The sequence below is a fragment of the Symphalangus syndactylus genome, chromosome 13 (assembly GCF_028878055.3).
Source record: "Symphalangus syndactylus isolate Jambi chromosome 13, NHGRI_mSymSyn1-v2.1_pri, whole genome shotgun sequence".
Classification (NCBI taxonomy): Eukaryota; Metazoa; Chordata; class Mammalia; order Primates; family Hylobatidae; genus Symphalangus; species Symphalangus syndactylus.
The window spans coordinates 107,418,948-107,440,415 of NC_072435.2; the positions used below are offsets into that span (position 1 = coordinate 107,418,948).

Genomic DNA, 21,468 nt, shown 5'->3' on the forward strand with positions numbered 1-21,468 from the left:
AGCTGAGGTCATGCCACTGCACTCCAGCCTGGGCAACAGAGCGGGACTCCATCTCCGATTTTAGCCACGCCTGGCTAATTTTTGTATTTTTAGTAGAGACAGGGTTTCACCATGTTGATCAGGGTGGTCTCGAACTCCTGACTTCATGATCTGCCTGCCTCGGCCTCCCAAAGTGCTGGGATTACAGGCATGAGCCACCACGCCCGGCTTGTTTTTTCTCTTCTTTTTTTGAGATGGAGTCTCACTCTGTCGCCAGGCTGGAGTGCAGTGGCACGATCTCGGCTCACTGCAACCTCTGCCTCCCAGGTTCAAGCGATTCTCCTGCCTCAGCCCCTACTAGTAACTGGGATTACAGGCGCACACCACCACACCCAGCTAATTTTTCTTATTTTTAGTAGAGATGGGGTTTCACCATTTTGGCCAGGCTGGTCTCGAACTCCTGACCTCAGGTGATCCACCTGCCTCAGCCTCCCAAAATGCTGGGATTACAGGTGTGAGCCATCATGCCCGGCCAAATTTTTTTTTTTTTTTTTTTTTTTTGAGTAAAGACAAGGTCTCACTGTGTTTGCCAGGCTGGACTCGAACTCCTAGACTCAAGTAGTTCTCCCACCTTGGCCTCCCAAAGTGCTGGGATTACAGGCGTGAGCCACAATGCCCAGCTGACTTAAATTGTTTGACACTAAATCTATGTGTCACATGTGAATAACATACCTGGCAGGATTGTTTAGAAACGGGATACTCTATGTAAAGCCTGGGGCCCACAGGAGGAAGTTGGCCCCTGTTGGCTCCATTCCCTCTGTGTTCTGCTGAGCTTGTTGGCTGTTGTCTTCCCCTGGAACTGTTAAAGCATGACTGGGGGCTCATCCCCCAATCTGGAATCATCTGTTCTGCTCTGAGAGAGCTTGATGGCAGGTGCCTCCGTGTTGCCGAACCCCCCTACTCTGCTCTGTCACTCCAGATCTTTGGGCCGGTGATGCAGATCCTGAAGTTCAAAACCATAGAGGAGGTTGTTGGGAGAGCCAACAATTCCACGTACGGGCTGGCCGCAGCTGTCTTCACAAAGGATTTGGACAAGGCCAATTACCTGTCCCAGGCCCTCCAGGCAGGCACTGTGTGGTAAGAGCCTCCCAGCAGCCCCTCACAACCCAACAGAGATTCCTCAAAGGCAGGGCCTTCTGGAATCCGGTGGTCACCATCCTGGAATTTGGGGAGCTGGGCTCAGTTTCTCCTGGGTCAGGGTATGATGTCGATTTGAGAGGTCCTGCCACCTCATCTCCGAAGGATCAAGCTTCTCTGCGGTGCAAAGGCCCCGCACCTGTCCTTGGCAGGCAGCGGGGTGGCGGGACTCCTCCCCAGCTGCCTCAGGGCAGGAGACCAGAGCAGAGGGACCCATGATTGTGACACTGATCCTAAAAGCTTAGCCTCTGCTTCACACTTAGCCCCCACTAGGATGGCTATATTTTTATTATTTATTTATTCTTAGTTTTATTTTTTGAGACAGAAAAAAATATTCTACCCAGGCTGAAGTGCTGTGGGGTGGGATTATAGCTCACTGCAGCCTTGAACTCCTGGGCTCAAGCAATCCTCCCACCTCTGCCTCCCGAGTAGCTGGGACCACAGGTGTGTACCACCACACCTGGACAATTAAAAAAAAATTTTTTTTTTTGTAGAGATGAGATCTTGCCATGTTGCCCAGGCTGGGCTATATGTATATAATTTTTAAAGTATTGGTAAGGATGTGGAGAAATCGGAACCTTCCTATGTTGCTGATGGAAATGGAAAATGGCACACTCATTGTGGAAAATAGCTTGGGAGCTCCTCAAAAATTAAACATGAAGCCCCCATATGACCCAGCAATTCCACTCCTAGGTATTTATCCAAGAGAAAGAAAAACGTGCTCCCACATAAAAACGTGTATATGAATCTTCACAGCAGCATTATTTGTAACAGCCAAAAGGTGAACACAACCCAAATGTCCATCAGTAGATGAATGGATACAGAATGTGATCTGTCCATGCAATGAAATGTGGCTCAGCCACAGAAAGGAATGAAGTAGCGGTATGAATCTGTTCTCACACTGCTGGTAAAGACATTCCAGAGACTGGGTAATTTATAAAGGAAAGAAGTTTAATGAACTCACACAGTTCCATGTGGCTGGGGAGGCCTCACAATCATGGTGGAAGGTGAAAAGCATGTCTCACGTGGTGGCAGACAAGAGAAGAGAACTTGTGCAGGGAAACTCCCCTTTATAAAACCATCAGATCTTGTGAGACTTACTCACTATCACAAGAATAGCATGGGAAAGACCTGGCCCCATGATTCAATTACCTCCCACAACACGTGGGAATTGTGGGAGCTACAATTCAAGATGAGATTTGGGTAGGGACACAGCCAAGCCATATCAGTAGTCATGCATGCAATAGCATGGATTAATCTTGAACATAACATTGAGTGAAAGAACCCAGACTGTCTGGGTGCAGTGGCTCACGCCTGTAATCCCAGCACTTTGGGAAGCCGAGGTGGGTAGGTCACTTGAGGTCAGGAGTTTGAGACAGCCTGGCCAAGATGGTGAAACCTTATCTCTACTAAAAATACAAAACTTAGCTGGCTGTGGTGGCAGGTGCCTGTAGTCCCAGCTACTGGGGAGGCTGAGGCAGGAGAATCGCTTGAACCTGGGAGGCGGAGATTGCAGTGAGTGGAGATCATGCCACTGTACTCCAGCCTGAGCGACAGAGTAAGACTCCAAAAAAAAAAAAAAAAAAAAACCCAGGCATAAAAGGCCACATACTGTGTGATTCCATTTACAGTATTATAAATATCTAGAATAGGCGAATCCATAGAGACAGAAAGTACATTAGTGGTTGCCAGGGGCTGGGGGAGGGAGGAATGGAGAGTGCCTGCCTCCTGGGCATAGGGTTTCTTTCAGTGTGATAGAAATGTTCTGCAATTAGACAGTGGCGATGGTCACACAACACTGTGAATATGCTGTCAACCAGTGATTGTACACTTTAAAATGGTGAATTTTAGGCTGGGTGCAGTGGCTCACTCCTGTAATCCCAGCACTTTGGGAGGCCAAGGTGGACAGATCACGAGATCAGGAGATCGAGACCATCTTGGCCAACATGGTGAAACCCTGTCTCTACTAAAAATACAAAAATTAGGCCTGGGCGTGGTGGCTTACACCTGTAATCCCAGCACTTTGGGAGGCCGAAGTAGGTGGAACGTGATGTCAGGAGTTCAAGACCAGCCTGACCAACATGGTGAAACCCCGTTTCTACGAAAAATGCACAAATTAGACAGGCGTGGTGGTGTGTGCCTGTAATCCCAGCTACTTGGGAGGCTGAGGCAGGAGAATCGCTTGAACCCGGGAGGCGGAGGTTGCAGTGAGTTGAGATCGTGCCATTGCACTCCAGCCTGGGTGACAGAGCAAGACTCTGTCTCAAAAAAAAAAAAAAAAAATTAGCTGGGTGCAGTGGTAGGCACCTGTAATCCCAGCTACTCAGGAGGCTGAGGCAGGAGAATCACTTGAACCTTAGAGGCAGAAGTTGCAGTGAGCCGAGATCACACCACTGTACTCCAGCTTGGCCATAGAGTGAGACTCTGTCTCAAAAAAAGAAAAAGAAAAAGGGCAGGGCGCTGTGGTTCACGCCTGTAATCCCAGCACTTTGGGAGGCTGAGGCGGGTGGATTGCAAGGTCGGGAGATCAAGACCATCCTGGCTAACACGGTGAAACCCCGTTTCTACTAAAAATACAAAAAATTAGCCGGGTGTGGTGGCGGGCACCTGTAGTCCCAGCTACTCAGGAGGCTGAGGCAGGAGAATAGTGTGAACCTGGGAGGTGGAGCTTGCAGTGAGCTGAGATCGTGCCACTGCACTCCAGCGTGGGTGACAGAGCGAGACTGTCTCAAAAAAAAAAAAAAGAAAAGAAAAGAAAAATAGGCCGAGCGTGGTGGCTCACACCTGTAATCCCAGCATTTTGGGAGGCCAAGGCAGGCATATCACGAAGTCAAGAGTTTGAGACCAGCCTGATCAACATGGTGAAACCTTGTCTCTACTAAAAATAGAAAGATTAGCTGGGCATGGTGGCATGCACCTATAATCTCAGCTACTCAGGAGGCTGGAGATTCGCTTGAACCTGGGAGGCAGAGGTTGCAGTGAGCTGAGATCTCACCACTGCACTCCAGCCTGGGCGACAGAGCGAAACTCCATCTCAAAAAATAATAATAAAAAATAAAAATAAATAAATAAATAAATAGTGAATTTCAAATTCAAATAAAATTTAATAATTTTTTTAAATTGCAAAAAAAAATGAAAGAAAAGAAAGCCATCCAGGTGCAGTGGCTCACACCAGTAATCCCAGTGCTTTGGGAGCCTGAGGCAGGAGAATTACTTGAGGCCAGGAGTTCGAGACCAGCCTGGGCAACATAGTGAGACCCCATCTCTACAAAAAATAAAAGATAAAAAAATTAGCCAGGCATAGTGGCACATACCTGTTGTCTTAGCTACTTGGGAGGCTGAGGCAGGAGGATCACTGGAGGCCAGGAGTTGGAGATCAGCCTGGGTAACATAGTCAGACCCCGTCTCTTTTTTTTTTTTTTTTTTTTTTTTTTTTTTTGAGACGGAGTCTCGCTCTGTCGCCCAGGCTGGAGTGCAGTGGCGCGATCTCGGCTCACTGCAAACTCCGTCTCCCGGGTTCACGCCATTCTCCTGCCTCAGCCTCCGAGTAGCTGGGACTACAGGCGCCCGCCACCACGCCCGGCTAATTTTTTGTATTTTTAGTAGAGACGGGGTTTCACCATGGTCTCGATCTCCTGACCTCGGGATCCGCCCGCCTCGGCCTCCCAAAGTGCTGGGATTATAGGCGTGAGCCACCGCGCCCGGCCGACCCCGTCTCTTAAAAAAAAAAAAAAAATTTATTGCCAGGCGTGGTTGCACGTGCCTGTAGTCCAGCTACTCAGGAAGCTGAGGCAGGAGAATCTCTTGAACCCCAGATGTGGAGGTTGCAACGAGCTGAGATCACGCCACGGCAACTCCAGCCTGGGCAACAGAGAAAGATTCCATCTCAAAAAAAAAAAAAAATTGTTTTTAAGTTAAAAATAAAATAAAGACTTTGGGGCAATACAGGGGGTCCTGGGAGTGTAACCCATAACCCCCAAGAGTGATTTCTGCAATTTCATTTCAAATTACAGGGTCAACTGCTATGATGTGTTTGGAGCCCAGTCACCCTTTGGTGGCTACAAGATGTCGGGGAGTGGCCGGGAGCTGGGCGAGTACGGCCTGCAGGCATACACTGAAGTGAAAACTGTGAGTGTGGGACCTGCTAGGGGCTCAGGGCCTGTTGGGGGTTCAGGGTCTGCTGGTGGCTCGGAGCCTGCTGGGGGATCGGGGTCTGTTGGGGGCTTGGGGCCTGCCAGAGGTTCAGGACCTGCCGGGGACTCAGGGCCTGCTGGAAGTTCAGGACCTGCTGGGGATTCAGGGCCTGCTGGGGGTTCAGGGCCTGCCAGGGATTTAGGGTCTGCTGGGCGGGCCACCTTTTGGCCTCTCCCTCATGCTTGAGGCCATCAGTGTTTCCTACTAATTTCCCATTTTAAGCCTGAGAAGTGACAAGAGAGGGTAAAGACCCAGCCTCTGCTCTGTCCCGTGAGAAATACTGAGGGACATGCCCCCACCAGGCCTATACGGTCATTTGCTGGACTTCATTATATGCCCAGGCCTGTAGAGCCTGAGAAGAGGGAGAGACCTCAGGGGGCGGAGCTGAGAGGAAAAGCTTCTAGTAAGAATCTTTTCAGATTTTCACCAGGCGCGGTGGCTTATACCTGTAATCCCAGCACTTTGGGAGGCCGAGGTGGGTGGATCACGAACAAGGTCAGGAGTTTGAGACCAGCCTGACCAACATGGTGAAACCTTGTCTCTACTAAAAATACAAAAATTAGCCAGGTGTGGTGGCTCATGCCTGTAATCCCAGCATTTTGGGAGGCCAAGATGCGCGGATCACTTGAGGTCAGGAGTTCGAGACCAGCCTGGTCAACATGGTGAAACCCCATCTCTACTAAAAATGCAAAAATTGGCCAGGCTGGTGGCCATGTCTGTGGTCGCAGCTACTTGGGAGGCTGAGACAAGAGCTGTCTGAACCCGGGAGGCGGAGGTTGCAGTGAGCTGAGATTGCACCACGGTACTCCAGCCTGGGCAACAGAGCAAGACTCTGTCTCAACAAAACAAACAAACAGACCGGGCATGGTGGCTTACGCCTGTAATCCCAGCACTTTGGGAGGCCGAGGCGGGCGGATCACAAGGTCAGAAGATGGAGACCATCCTGGCTATGGTGAAACCCCGTCTCTACTAAAAATACAAAAAATTAGCCAGGCATGGTGGCGGGCGCCTGTAATCCCAGCTACTTGGGAGGCTGAGGCAGGAGAATGGTGGGAACCCGGGAGGTGGAGCTTGCAGTGAGCTGAGATGGTGCCATTGCACTCCAGCCTGGGCGACAGAGCGAGACTCTGTCTCAAAAAACAAAACAAAACAAAACACCTGAACACACAAAACACAAAAATTAGCCAGGCTTGGTTGCAGGTGCCTGTAGTCCCACCTACTTGGGAGGCTGAGACAGGAGAATTGCTTGAACCTGGGAGGCGGAGGTTGCAGTGAGCCGAGATTGTGCCACTGCACTCCAGCCTGGGCAACAGAGTAAGACTGTCTCAAAAAAAAAAAAAAAAAAAAAAAATTTAAGAAACCTCACTCTGCTTGCCGTAGGGAGAATGGACCATCCAGTAAGAGGAGGGATGAGAGAGCTGTCAGGAGACTGTTCCAAGGAGAAAGATGGTGGTTTGGATTGGAGTGGTGCAGTGCAGGTGGAGAAAAGAGAGTATATGTGACGGGAAGCCAGGAGTAGAATTGGCGACTCTGGATATAGAGAGGAAAAGCAAAACTAGGAATCAAAGATGGCACCCAGGTTTCCAAGGAGGGGTTGAGTGGTGATGCCAGTCCTGTGATAGGGAACACTGAATGAAGTTCTGTGGTTCTCTTTAGGGTTGTGTTTGGGGTACCTGTCCAAACCCAAGAGGTGATGTGGAGAACACATCTAGGGAGATGGGCTTGGAGCTCCAGGGGCAAGACCCAGATTTGCAATAGAAATTCTGACATCATTGGCCTATAACTGTTCATCAAAATCATAGTTACAGGCCACGTGTGGTGGCTCACGCCTGTAATCTCAGCATTTTGGGAGGCCCAGACAGGCAGAATGCTTGAGCCCAGGAGTTCGAGACAAGCCTGGGCAACATAGTGAGACCCCATCTCTAATAAAAATACAAAAAGTTAGCTGGGTGTTATGGTGCACGCCTGTAGTCCCAGCTACTTGGGAGGCTGAGGTGGGAGGATCGCTTGAGCCAGGAGGTCAAGGCAATAGTGAGCTGTAATTGCACCCCTGTACTCCAGTCCGGGGAAAAAAAAGGAAAAGCCCTTTCTGCTAACACTCAGTCAGCTCCTAGCTGAGGGTGCCTACAGATCACAGGGAAGCAGGAAGATCTAACGGCTTCTCTGTCCCCCTTACAGATCACAGTCAAAGTGCCTCAGAAGAACTCGTAAGAACCATGCAAGCTTCCTCCCTCAGCCATTGATGGAAAGTTCAGCAAGATCAGCAACAAAACCAAGAAAAATGATCCTTGAGTGCTGAATATCTGAAAAGAGAAATTCTTCCTACAAAATCTCTTGGGTCAAGAAAGTTCTAGAATTTGAATTGATAAACATGGTGGATTGGCTGAGGGTAAGAGTATATGAGGAACCTTTTAAATGACAACAATACTGCTAGCTTTCAGGGTGATTTTTAAAAAATAGATTCAAATGTCTTATCCTCTCTCTGAAACGCTTCCTGTAACTCGCGTTTATAGGGGAAGAAAAAGCCACTGTTTACAATTATATCAGCATCAAGGCAACTGCTACACCCTGCTTTGTATTCTGGGCTAAGATTCATTAAAAACAAGCTACTCTTAACTTACTGGGTAACTCTTTGTCCATCTCAATAACCAAAGGAAGGCGGGCGTGGTGGCTCACGCCTGTAATCCCAGCACTTTGGGAAGCCGAGGCGGGTGGATCACTCGAGGTCAGGAGTTTGAGACCAGCCTGGCCAATGTAGTGAAACCCTGTCTCTCACTAAAAATACGCAAATCAGGCAGTCATGGTGGCTGGCACCTGTAATCCCAGCTACTTAGGAGGCTGAGGCAGGAAAATTGGTTGAACCTGGGAGGTGGAGGTTGCAGTGAGTGGAGATCACGCCACTGCACTCCAGCCTGGGAGTCAGAGCGAGACTCCATCTCAAAAAAAGTAGATAAATAGCCTAAGGAAACGCTGGCAGGCAGCAATGATATGGCACACTGGATATGATTTCTGCCCCTCCTCTGCTGTGGGTAAACAGCTTCTGTTTCATGCATATACTTTTTTATTTTAATTACAACAGTAAGAATGTGCTTGAATGTTTCATGCATTTAACTTGTTTCATGCATTTAACTTCTGGCCTGTTTACCTGTAGCAGGCACTGAGATGTGCTCTAGAGACAGAACCTAAACATGATGTCCAAGAGAGGGGAGAAGTAAGCCAGAAAAGAGATACTGAATGTCCAGTGTTCTCAAATGTGTTTTTTTTTTTTTTTTGAGACAGGGTCTTGCTCTGTCATCCAGGCTGGAGTGCAGTGGCACGATCATAGCTCACTGCTGCCTTGACCTCCTGGGCTCAAATGATCCTTCTGCCTCAGCTTCCTGGGCTAATGTTTGTATTTTTTGTGGAGGTGGGGTTTTGTTGCCCAGGCTGTTTTCAAACTCCTGGACTCAAGTGATCCTCCCGCCTCAGCCTCCTAAGGTGCTGGGATTACAGGTGTGAGCCACTGTGCCCAGTTCAGTTCTCAGTAAAAACGTGATCAGGCCAAATAAAAGTGACATTAGCCAATTTCATAATAGATTGATTTGGAAACCAGATGTCAATTTACTCACCTTAAGTGAGATCTGTATCTTCAGTAACCAGACCTCTTGAGTCTACCACCCCGAACACTATCTTCCTCTAGTCAAGATACCTGGCAAAGGCCGGGCACAGTGGCTCACGCCTGTAATTCCAGCACTTTGGGAGGCCAAGGCAGGTGGGTCACCTGAGGTTGGGAGTTCGAGACCAGCCTGACCAACGGAGAAACCCCATCTCTACTGAAAATACAAAAAAAAAACTAGCCGGGCATGGTGGCTCATGCCTGTAATCCCAGCTACTCAGGAGGCTGAGGCAGGAGAATCGCTTGAACCTGGGAGGCGGAGGTTGCAGTGAGCCAAGATTACTCCATTGCACTCCAGCCTGGGCAACGAGCGAAACTCCGTCTCAAAATATAAATAAATAAGAAGAAGAAGAAATGGAAGCTGGGTTCTAGAGGGCAATCAGCAGTCTCTACCATCATGTGAAACACCACTCTGTGATTTGACAGTTGACAGTCTTGACAACGTATTTTCTTTTTTTTTTTTTTTTTTTTGAGACTGAGTCTCAGTCTGTCGCCCCAGCTGGAGTGCAGTGATGTGATCTTGGCTCACTGCAACCTCTGCCTCCTGGGTTGGAGCAATTCTCCTGCCTCAGCCTCCTGAGTAGCTGGGATTACAGGTGTGTGCCACCATGCCTGGCTAATTTTTGTGTTTTTAGTAGAGACGGGGTTTTGCCATGTTGGCCAGGCTGGTGTTGAAGGCCTGACCTCAGGTAATCCACCCACTTCTGCCTCCCAGAGTACTGGGATTACGAGTGTGAGCCACCGTGCCTGGCCAACAACGCATTTTCAATATACTCCCCAAACTACAGCAAACTCCTCTTTACTCAGGATTTAGGGAGATGCCCTACTTATGCCTAACTTTATCACCAGCTTAACCCTCATCTCATTATATAGGATGATATTACTTCTAGGAAGATTTTCTATGTATGGAGAGTGCATCATTTAAGAGTATTTTAGGCCCAGGCACTGTGGCTCATGCCCGTAATCCCAGCACTTTGCGAAGCTGAGGTGGGTGATTTGCTTCAGCCCACAAGTTCAAGATCAGCCTGGCCAATATGGTGAAACCCCATCTCTACAAAAAAATACAAAAATTAGCCGGGCGTGGTGATGTGTGCCTGTGGTCCCAGCTACTCTGGAGGCTGAGGTGGGAGGATCACTTGAGCCCAGGAGGTCAAGGCTGCAGTGAGCTGTGATTGCGCTACTTCACTCCAGCCCAGAGTGGGACCCCATCTCTGAAAAAAACACAAAAAACAAGAAAAGAATACTGCAAAGAACCTTGGTAGTGGTGAATTGGAAAAAGTAGAGAAATGTAATATTTCTTTCCTGCTGTACTCACTGTAACTGTGAGAGAATTGGCTCTTTTAACCAACAGATAAGAAAGGAAATACTAGGCCGGGCGCGGTGGCTCACGCTTGTAATCCCAGCACTTTGGGAGGCCGAGGCGGGCGGATCACGAGGTCAGGAGATCGAGACCACGGTGAAACCCCGTCTCTAATAAAAATACAAAAACATTAGCCAGGCGTGGTGGCGGGTGCCTGTAGTCCCAGCTACTCGGAGAGGCTGAGGCAGGAGAATGGCGTGAACCCGGGAGGCGGAGCTTGCAGTGAGCCGAGACTGCGCCACTGCACTCCAGCCTGGGCGACAGAGCAAGACTCCGTCTCAAAAAAAAAAAAAAAAAAAAAAAAAAAGAAAGGAAATACTAGCTATGAAGAAATGTCTATCATGTTGATTTTGACATCCTAGACACATTAGAACACGCAAGGTTCATCCACATCGCAACATGCATCAGCACTTCCTTCTTTTTTATGGCTAAATAATATTCCACTGCATGGATATGTCACATTTTGTCTGTCCATTCATCTATTGATGGATACTTGGGTTGATTCCACCTTTGAGCTGTCGTGAATAGTGCTGCTGTGAATGCTCGTGTTTGAGTAGAACTATGCAACTACAGAGGACATCACAACAGAAGTTATTAATGTGACCAAGGAAACAATAGCAAAAATTATCATGCCTAAGGCTCTATGGACACAATGAGTAAGTTGAGTTAGAAGCTGTTTCATGAAGTGCAAAGCAGGGGTGGTAGCCCAAGGCTGGGACAGATTAATAGGAATCCATAGCCCAGGGATGCTACCCAAAATTATCAAAGTAGAGACATTATGTGTTTGCAATGTGCTATGATTAATGCAGTGATATAACTGGCAAGATTTACAGGTCAATTGGGTATTGTTTACCTGGAGCTGGTCCTTCTTAGCTGCCAAAAAGACATAAGGATTAGAAAGACAAACCATAAATTGAGTGGTGATATTCTTTACAAATGTAACATTAAGACTGTGTTGCTTACTATTGCTATCACTGGATAGTATCCCATCCCAGATGCTGCCATTCATAAATGGGAGTGCTGCCTTCTATAACGTCTCTTGGATTGGTCCTTTCCTCCCTAGATAATGCCACTGAGGAAGAGGCGGGCTAAATCCTGCTCCATGCTAAGCAATCTGGGTGGCAGACTGGGATTGGATCCCAGTGTGGTATAAAGAAGAAGCATTAAAAGCTTGCCACCAATGCCAGCGAAGTTTGTGCCATGATTTCTGATTTTCATGTTTTCCATATAGTTGACCTTTAGGTCCCCAACCCACAATGTCTCCAGTTAACATAGATTGTTTTCTAGTCAGTGGGCCAAGACATTGGGTCCATGGAGGGGGGTAGTAACTATCGAAGGGAATCCATTCCATATAGTCAGCACAATTAGGGTGATTGGGCTGGGAATGGTTGGTTAGCACACCAGCTACATTAATAGAACCAAGACTTAATAGGCACATGACTTTTCCATAATGACTCAACCATTCTTGAGCTTGAATTATAAGACAGCTATAGTTAAGTGATGTCTTTGTAGTGATACACAAGGGGAGTCCTTCTAGTGGGGGGTATAATTAATGACATTGTTCTGAGAGTCTAACTGTTCTATGTCAGGGGGAGTTAGGGGTCCTGAAGCCCACACTCCCTGATCATGACAAATCTCAGGAGGAGTGTCACTCCAAAGTATAGGTTGTACTACTGGGGGATTGGGAACATATGCCCAAAATGTTTTTGCCTCTGCATAGGGAAAACATACCACACAGGACATTATGGCTAACATGGCCAAGAACATGGAATCAGGAGTTTTTGCCTGGCTCTGATGCTCCAGTACTTTCTCAGCTTCCTGAGTGGTATTCTTGAGTTGCCCCCAGGTTATGGGGGTTGATGTCGTCATGACTCCAGTCAGCCTTCTCTCCATCTTTGCACTCAGGCTCAGCTGGCTCATGGCTCGTACCAGAGGGACCAGGCCCATAGTTGGCCACCCTGGGTTCCTCTAGTCTCCCGTTCCATGGTCACATGCACCTTGAGGGCACCCACACGGCTTGTCCGTCTCCCATAAAAACACAAGCATACTCTCATCCCCATGTCAGTAAATCCACCAGACCTTTCCATTGTCTTTTTTCCTGGGGATTTCAATAACACTTTCGGATAAATGTTCCTCTTTTCCTCTAGCACTTGCCAATGTCTTTCTGCTGGAGTCTTACCATCTGTACCAGGAGTCAAAAAATTTAAAGTAAATAAGGCTAAGTGTAGTTTTGTTTGAGGTGGTAACTGGTCTCCTATCCCTCCTTTCTGTTTTTCCTTTTTTTTTTTTTTTTTTGAGACGGAGTCTTGCTCTGTCACCAGGCTGGAGTGCAATGGCGCGATCTTGGCTCACTGCAACCTCCGTCTCCCGGGTTCAAGTGATTCTCCTGCCTCAGCCTCCCAAGTAGCTGGGACTATAGGTGCGCATCACCACGCCCAGCTAATTTTTGTATTTTTAGTAGAGACGGGGTTTCACCATGTTGGCCAGATGGTCTCGATCTCTTGACCTCGTGATCTGCCCACCTTGGCCTCCCAAAGTGCTGGGATTACAGGCGTGAGCCACCGCACCCGGCCCCTTTCTGTTTTTTCAACACGTGTTGTAATGTTTGATGTGCCCCCTCTATAATTCCTTGTCCTCTAGGATTACAAGGATTCCTTTTTTATGGGTTATAGCTCAAAGCTGTAAGAATTTTGAAAAGCATGACTAGTATAAGCGGGTCCACTGTCAGTTTTTAATTGTTCAGGTATCCCCATATGAGCAAATGATGACAGACAACGTTGCCGTACATGACCAGCTGTCTCACCTGTTTGGCATGTAGCATGCAGCATATGAGAATAAGTGTCTATAGTCAGTGAACGTAGCTAAGTTTACTAAAGGCTGCTACATGTGTAACATCCATTTGCCAGATTTCATTTGGAGCCAAACCTTGTGGGTTACAACCTTCTACAGGTGTGACTCCAGGGACATGCTGGGAAGTAGGACAGGCTTGTATTATAGCCCTAGCTTGGCTGCGAGACAAATGGAACATGCGAGTAGGGCAGAAGTACTTTGGTGCAGAGGCTTGAGCTTGCTGAAACACAGAACTAATCAGTTTATCTGCTCTATCATTACCTAGAGATAGTGGTCCAGGAAGTTGTGTGTGAGAGCGAATATGAGAAATATGAAAAGGAGATGAAGGAGAGCCAATAGTTTGTTGAAGTCTTAGAAACAAATTAAGCAGTACTGGGTCTAGTGTATTTTTAATTGTAGCAGTTTCTATGCAACTGGCTACATTTACAACGTAAGTTGAATCACAGACAATGTTGATAGGATCTGCAGCTGTGAGCCGTAAAACCTGAATGACTGCAATTAACTCTGAGCGCTGAGCTGAAGCCCCAGAGGTCATTATTGTTTGAGTATATTTAGGTCCATAAATAGCTGCATGAGCTTTAGAAGAGCCATCAGTAAAACAAGTCTGGCCACCTGAAATAGGCTTGTGATGAGTAATCACAGGAAGAATGAAAGAATGAACTTTATAAAACTGCAAAATTTTGTCTGAGGGATAGTGGTTGTCTGTTGCACCCACAAAGTCTGCAAAAGTGATTTGCCAGGCCGTTGACATTTCCCAAGCTGCGGACTGTTGCTGAGAGTCTAAAGGAACAATAATTTTACCTGGATCATATCCCGTAAGTATCTTTGACCTATGCCTGCCCATAGTCACAATTTGTGTAATTAAAGAAAGATAGACTTGCAAAGTTTTGACTGATTAGGTAGAAAGAGCCATTCTATTACTGTTACAGATTTGTCAAGCAGTGGCCTAAACGTCCTTTTGGAGAGTGAGGGATAGGAAGAACAAACAAATGCAAAGGTTTTTGTGGCTCTAGCCGTGAGGCATATCATTGCTGTAGCATCTGCTCTACAAGTTGTAACTCCACTTCTGCCTCTTTGGTCAATTGCTGCGGGGAATTTAAGGAAGAATCTCCTTGCAGGGTTTGATAAAGATGTGTAAGTTGATAAGTTGCAATAACTAGCATTGATCACAGCCAATTAATATCTCCTAATAATTATTGAAAATCATTTAAAGTCTGTAACCTGCATTTGTAACCTGCATTTATGGAGAACTACTTTCTGAGGCCGGACACTATCGGGGAACCTGCCCCGATATTCACGTAGGTTCTTTTCTATTTTTCCTAAGCGTCGGCCAGCTTGAGAAATAAAGGGACAGAGTACAAAAGAGAGAAATTTTAAAGCTGGGTGTCCGGGGGAGACATCACATGTCGGTAGGTTCCGTGATGCCCCACAAGCCGCAAAAACCAGCAAGTTTTTATTAGGGAGTTTCAAAAGGGGAGGGAGTATGCGAATAGGTGTGGGTCACAGACATCAGGTACTTAACAGGGTAATAGAATATTACAAGGCAAGTGGAGGCAGGGTGAGATCACAGGACTACAGGACCAGGCAAAATTAAAATTGTTAATGAAGTTTCAGGCACCATTGTCATTGATAACATCTTATCAGGGGACAGCATTTTGAGATCAACCGGTCTGACCAAAATTTATTAGGCGGGAATTTCCTCTTCCTAATAAGCCTGGGAGCACTATGGGAGACTGGAGTCTATTTCATCTCTGCAGCCTCAACCATAAGAGACAGGTGCACCTGGGGGAGCTGTTTATAAGCCTATACCTCCAGGCACGTATTCTCTTTCTCAGGGATGGTCCATGCTGAGAAAAAGAATTCAGCAATATTTCTCCCATTTGCTTTTGAAAGAAGAGAAATATGGCTCTGTTCTGCCCAGCTCACTGGCAGTCAGAGTTTAAGGTTATCTCTCTTGTTCCCTGAACAATTGCTGTTATTCTGTTCTTTTTTCAAGGTGCCCACATTTCATATTGCTCAAACACATGTGCTGTACAATTTGTGCAGTTAACGCAATTATCACATTGTCCTGAAGCGACATACATCCTCCTCAGCTGACAGGATTAAGAGATTAAAGTAAAGACAGGCATAGGAAAGCACAAGGGTATTGACTGGGGAAGTGATAAGTGTCCATGAAATCTTTACAATTTATGTTTAGAGATTGCAGTAAAGGCAGGCATAAGAAATTACAAAAGTATTAATTTGGGGAACTAATAAATGTCCATAAAATCTTCACAATCCACGTTCTTCTGCCATGGCGTCAGCCGGTCCCTCTGTTTAGGGTCCCTGACTTCCCGCAACAGTACACTCCCCTCTGTAACAATAGTTCCTAAGTATTGGTATGGGGAAGTTGTTTGCACTTTCTCTGGAGCAATTTTGAGATTCCATTTAATTAAAGCCTGTTTTGTTTCTCTGAATAACTGATGTAAAATTTGATCTGTAGGAGCGGCCAAAAGAATATCATCCATAAAGTGAATGATATACACAGTGGGAAACATATTTCAAGGCTCCTTTAATGCTCTTCCCACAAAATGCTGACATAATGTAGGACTGTTAAGCATGCCTTGAGGTAAAACTTTCCATTGATAGTGAGAAACAGGTTCTCTATGATTAATAGAAGACAGAGAGAAGGCAAATCGAGGCTTATCCTTCTCACGTAATGGTATAGTAAAGAAACAGTCCTTAAGATCTATTACTACAAGAGGCCAGTCTCTTGGAATGGCTGCTGGGGAAGGTAAACCTTGCTGTAAGGCACCCATCGGTTTAATTTGTGCATTAATAACTCTCAAATCATGCAGTAGTCACCATCTTCCGGACTTTTTTGGAATAACAAATACCGGTGAATTTCAGGGGCTGACTTCTCTCTATGTCCTGCATTCAATTGTTCTTTTACCAACAGATGAAGTTGATCTAGCTTCTCCTGTGTTAGGGGCCATTAATCCACCCATATAGGTTTGTCACAAAGCCATTCTAATGGTAAGGCAGTGGGTCGAGGAGAAATATCAATGATCCGCATCAGAAATCCTGACATCCTAGCCCTTTTCTGTTTTTCCAGTTATAGATATCGGGTTAGGGTTTCCTTGTAGGAATTTCTCTAAACCTTTTCCACTCTGATATCCCATGTCCTTCAACATTTTAAATCCTGGGTTATCAAAGTTTTCATTTGTAAGTCTCATATCCCATGCTGTAAGTAAGTCTTGACTCCATAAATTGATAGCTATATTTGCAACATAAGGCTGGAAAGTACAAGATTGTCCATCCAGACCAAGACAAGGTAAAATCTCAGCACTCTGTTGAACACTTTTAGCTGCTCCTGCTCCCACTAGGGATGTGGAGGTTAGTCTGAGAGGGCATGCTGGGGGCCAGTCGTTACTGGATATTACTGACACATCAGCTCCTGTGTCCATAAGCCCATACAATTTCTTTCCTTTACTTTGTACTACACAGCTGGGTCTATTAGAAGCTATAGGTTGTGATACATAGATTTCTCATGTGGTTGTGCTCCCAAACCCTTTATTTCCTCGTTTCTCCTTTCACGGAGAAGGGTGTAATTTGCAGGGAATAAGCAATAATTGAGCAATATATTCTCCCGGTTCAAAAACCCAAAGATCTTGTGACATTAAAACTACTTGAATTTCTCCTTCATAATCAGAGTCAACTACTCCTGGGACTACAGTAATGCCTTGCAAGTTAAGGCAGCTTTTGCCTAAAATTAGTCCCATGTATCCTGCTGGTAAAGGTCCCCATATGCCAGTGGGAACTTTGATAGGTTTGTCTCCACCAACTAATGTAATTCTTTCTCTGACTGGAAAATCTAATCCTGCACTTCCTGGTGTTCCTGGGGTGAGGGAATCAATGTTCCTCCTGGGACCCACCCCTGAAGTGGGGTTGTGGTCTGAACTGGGAATGCCCTCATTGTTTGAGGGGCCCAGGTCCAGGTCCCCTTCTCGTTTCCTGATAGGTGGGTGCGGTTTTGATGAAATTTTGAGCAGCATTGAATAGCCCAGTGATTTCCTTTGTTACAGCAAGGACAGAGTCCTGGCTTTTTTCCTCTGGGCCAGGTGGGGTGGGGGGCACTGCATTATAAGGTCCTTTCTGCCCTGAGATCAGGCAGCATTCCTTTTTTAAATGTCCAGTTTTTCCACAATTATAACATTTTCTCACTTTAGGGTTTGACCCTTGGCTCCTTTTAGATTTGTCAACTACTAAATTAGCCGTTGCTTGAGCTAAAATTGCAGAGCAATGAAGCTCAGTTCCTACATCCTGACAAGTTCTGAGAAAATTTCCCAAGTTTTGTACACCTCACAGGTGCCAGTGCACGTTTACAATCCACGTTTGCATTCTCAAAAGCTAAAGTTAGCATTTCTGTGGCAGCGGTATGAGGAATTTGATGCTTCACTGCCTCTTGTAATCTTGCAAGGCTCCTGTGACCCTTGCATGAGATGTAAAAACGATTGTACTGGGACTCCCTCTTCTGGAATTGTGGCCCAGGTGTGTTTAGCAGCCTGTGCACACTGCTGATAAGCAACATCTGGGAGTGCCATTTGACATTCCAGGTCTGAATAAGGGACATTACCTAACAGCATACTCTCTGTAATGTTTCCGTGTCCAGGAGCATGATTCTGTCTAGCCTGGTCTGCACACATTTCTTGCCAATTTAAATTCCAAGTCAGGTATGCAGTAGCAGACAAACAAGTGCAAGCCAAATGTTTTACATCAAAGGGTAGAAGGTGCATAGCACCAAATACAGATTCTAGCAATCCTAAGGTGAATGGGCTCTGTACCCCATTATTAATTACACTAGTTTTTAATTCCTTCAACAACGTAAACTCTAGTGGGGTGTGTTCATGAATAAACTGCTGTGGATTGTTTGGATCAGGCCTTATGGAAATAGGAAAAGTGCAAGGCAGCAGAGCGTAAAATTCTTTGTATTGAGGTCTCTATTTCTGCTACTGAAGGAGGAGGTACAGATGTTTCTGCAACTGGAGGGGGCGGTATAGGCCAATTTTTATCCTCCCTCTCCTGTTTTTTATTTTCAATTGGTGCTGTGGGTGGGACAACAGATTCTTTCAGATTTTTAGACTCAGAACATGACTCCTGCTGTCCAGCAGAATAAGAAGGAGATAATGGCAGAAGGACAGTACAAACTAAACTCCTAGTGGAGAAAGCAGAAGAATCGACTTTAAGACCTTTTTGATGAGCCTGTTTTAATCCTTCTCCTGCTCTGTGCCAATTTTCTACATCAAGAGTGCCTGCCTGTGGAAACCATGGGTTATGCATAATAACCTCCTGCAGCATCTTAGTTAATGTCTGAGAATTAACCTGAGAACCAGATTGTTTCAACAAAACTTTAAGCAACTGCATGTTTTTTTTTCAACAGACAAATTCTGCCCCATGTTACCTGATTCAGAAAACTTCCCATTCCCAGTACTTCTTTAAGAGAGCACTGACCTTATATTGCTCCCAGTACCTCTTTAGGGCACTGACCTTATATCTGCTGCCAGTGGACTCATCCCAGGGTCCCCATTTGTCTTGTCAATTTCAGCTTCTGTGCTCCAGCAGAACTTCTTCATTCATGTCCTCGGAGTCCCTGTTCTGGGGTGTCACTTTGATGCGTGAACGGACCTTGGTGGACTGAACAAAGGGGGACGAATGTGAGAATAAAGATAAAGACAAAAAAGCTTTGGAAGAAGGGGTCAGGGGGCTCCTTGCTTCTAGTGAACAAGGGCCCTGAGCTTTAGAGCCCTTCGTATTTATTGGGTAAAGGAGATAGGGAGAAGGGCGGGTGGTTGTCTGTCAGCAGCTTGATTTACAGCAGGCTTGCAAGACTGCATTCTTTGAACAGTAGGCTCTAGATGTCCCAGTAGATAACCTCAAGGTGCACAGTGCCATGGAGTGATTGCCCTCAGCAAACCTTCTGGCGGCTGGAGCAGAAGCAAGTTTGCCCACATTCTGCATTCATGATAAACCGTTTGCTGTTTGATCATATAGCCTCAGTGGAATGCTGAGTTGGTCATGACCCACGGGCATTCAGCTCTCTATGAAAAGGAGCCTGGCATCTCTCTTGCTCCCTCCTGCCATGGGATATGCCAGCTCCCCCTTTGCCTTCTGACAGGATTTCTAAGCTTCCTGAGGCTTCACTGGAAGCAGAACAGATGCTAGTGCTGTGCTTGTACAGCCTGCAGAACCATGAGCTAAATCAATCTTGTTTCTTTATAAATTACTCAGCTTCACAGCTGGGCATGGTGGCTCATGCCTATAATCCCAGCACTTTGGGAGGCCGAGGTAGGTGGATTACTGAGGTCAAGAGTTCAAGACCAGCCTGACCAACATGGTGTAACCCCATCTCTAATAAAAATACAAAAATTAGCCAGGCGTGGTAGGGCATGCCTGTAATCTCAGCTACCAGGAGGCTGAGGCACAAGAATTGCTTGAACCCAGGAGGCAGAGGTTGCAGTGGGCCAAGATCGTGCCACTGCACTCCAGCCTAGGCAACAGAGCCAGACCCTGTCTCAAAAAAAAAAAAAGTTACTCAGCTTCAGGTATTCTTTTATAGCAATGCAAAACAGACTAACACACAGTCTTTTTTTCTCAGCTGTAAAGTGAGAATAATCATTGCAAAATGAGATATTAAAATTCTTTGGAATCATGCCTCCTCAGCAGCTTCACAAGGCTACCATGTGGAGCTGTTGTTCAGTGGGTATAGAGTTTCAGTTTTGCAACATGAAAAAGTTCTTGAGACTGGCTGCACAACAGTGTGGATATACTTAACGTTACTGAATTGTACTCTTAGAAATCGTTAGGATGAAGCTGGGCACAGTGGCTTATGCCTGTAATCCCAGTACTTTGGGAGGCAGAGGCGGGTGGATCATCTGAGGTCAGGAGTTTGAGACCAGCCTGGTCAACATGGTGAAACCCCATCTCTACTAAAAATACAAAAAATTACTCCAGCATGGTGGTGGGTGCCTGTAATCCCAGCTATTCGGGAGGCTGAGGCAGGAGAATCGCTCAGGAGGCGGAGGTTGCAGTGAGCCGAGATTGCACCATTGCATGCCAGCCTAGGTGACAGAGCGAGACTCCATCTCAAAGAAAAAAGAAATGGTTAGGCTGGTACATTTTATGTTATGCATTGTTTCTCAGAATAACAAAATTTTTAAGGAAATGACCACCACGTGAGATACCTAAAAAGCTGTCCCAGGAGAGGGATGATATTTATTCTGTGAGCTCTGAAAGAGGAGACAGGAGCCAGTTAGCAACCACTGAGTGCTCCAGCTGGCCCACAGAGCCCCAGCATGGATGCTGCACCTGAGGTGAGGCTGGCCTTGGAGACCTCTGGGCCCCTTCCAGCTCAGGTCTGAAGGATTTGAGCTGAGTCAGGTCAGCAGATGCTAGAACTTTCCATTCACAGACTGTCCAGTTTTGCTATATTTGAGGAACAGAAACAGGTCAGAAACCAGGGCATGCCCTCATACTACTAGGAAAACATAATGTGATACAACCTTTATTATTATCATTTATATTAGTATTATTTTTAAATTTTGTTATTATTTCTTTTTTTTTTTTTTTTTTGAGATGGATTTTCCCTTGTTGCCCCAGCTGGACTGCACTTGCACAGTCTCGGCTCATTGCAACCTCTGCCTCCCAGTTTCAAACAATTCTCCTGCCTCAGTCTCCTGAGTAGCTGGGACTACAGGCATACACCACCATGCCCAGCTAATTTTTGTATTTTTAGTAGAGATGGGGTTTCTCCATGTTGGCCAGGCTGGTCTCAAACTCCTGACCTCAGGTGATCCACCCGCCTCAGCCTCCCAAAGTGCTGGGATTACAGGCGTGAGCCACCATGCCCAATCTTTTTATTTATTTTATTGAGGTAAAGTCTTGCTATGTTGCTCAGGCTGGTCTTGAACTCCTGGCCTTCCAGAGTGCCGAGATTACAGGTGTGAGCCAAGGTGCCCAGAAGGCACAACCTTCCTGGCAGGCATTCACGACTAAGAACTTAATCCAAGAACACAATCGGCCAAGTGTGTGAAGTTAGAGAAGAGCACTGTTGTTGTGAACTTCAACCAATGAAGATGGCCTGAGAAAAACCGGTGACAGCTCGGCAGCATTCAGAAGGATGAGACATCACTCCAACTGAGCCACGAAAATAGGGTCTGGAGGCAGGGAACATAAGCCCAATTCACACTTCAGCTAT

At 46.3% G+C, this 21,468-nt stretch overlaps 1 protein-coding gene across 3 annotated transcripts in view; it reads left to right on the top strand.

Annotated features, from left to right (window-relative positions):
* The window catches only part of ALDH2 (aldehyde dehydrogenase 2 family member), a 38,787-nt gene extending 30,801 nt beyond the window's left edge, over positions 1 to 7,986 (top strand). For all 3 annotated transcript variants that reach the window (XM_055238717.2, XM_063614488.1, XM_055238718.2), the window contains 3 exons: positions 959 to 1,116; positions 5,190 to 5,304; positions 7,549 to 7,986. In XM_055238717.2, the coding sequence (XP_055094692.1) occupies positions 959 to 1,116; positions 5,190 to 5,304; positions 7,549 to 7,581 (306 nt within the window). In that variant the 3' untranslated portion in view covers positions 7,582 to 7,986. The remainder of the gene's footprint in view (positions 1 to 958; positions 1,117 to 5,189; positions 5,305 to 7,548) is intronic.
* The last annotated feature ends 13,482 nt before the right edge of the window (positions 7,987 to 21,468 follow it).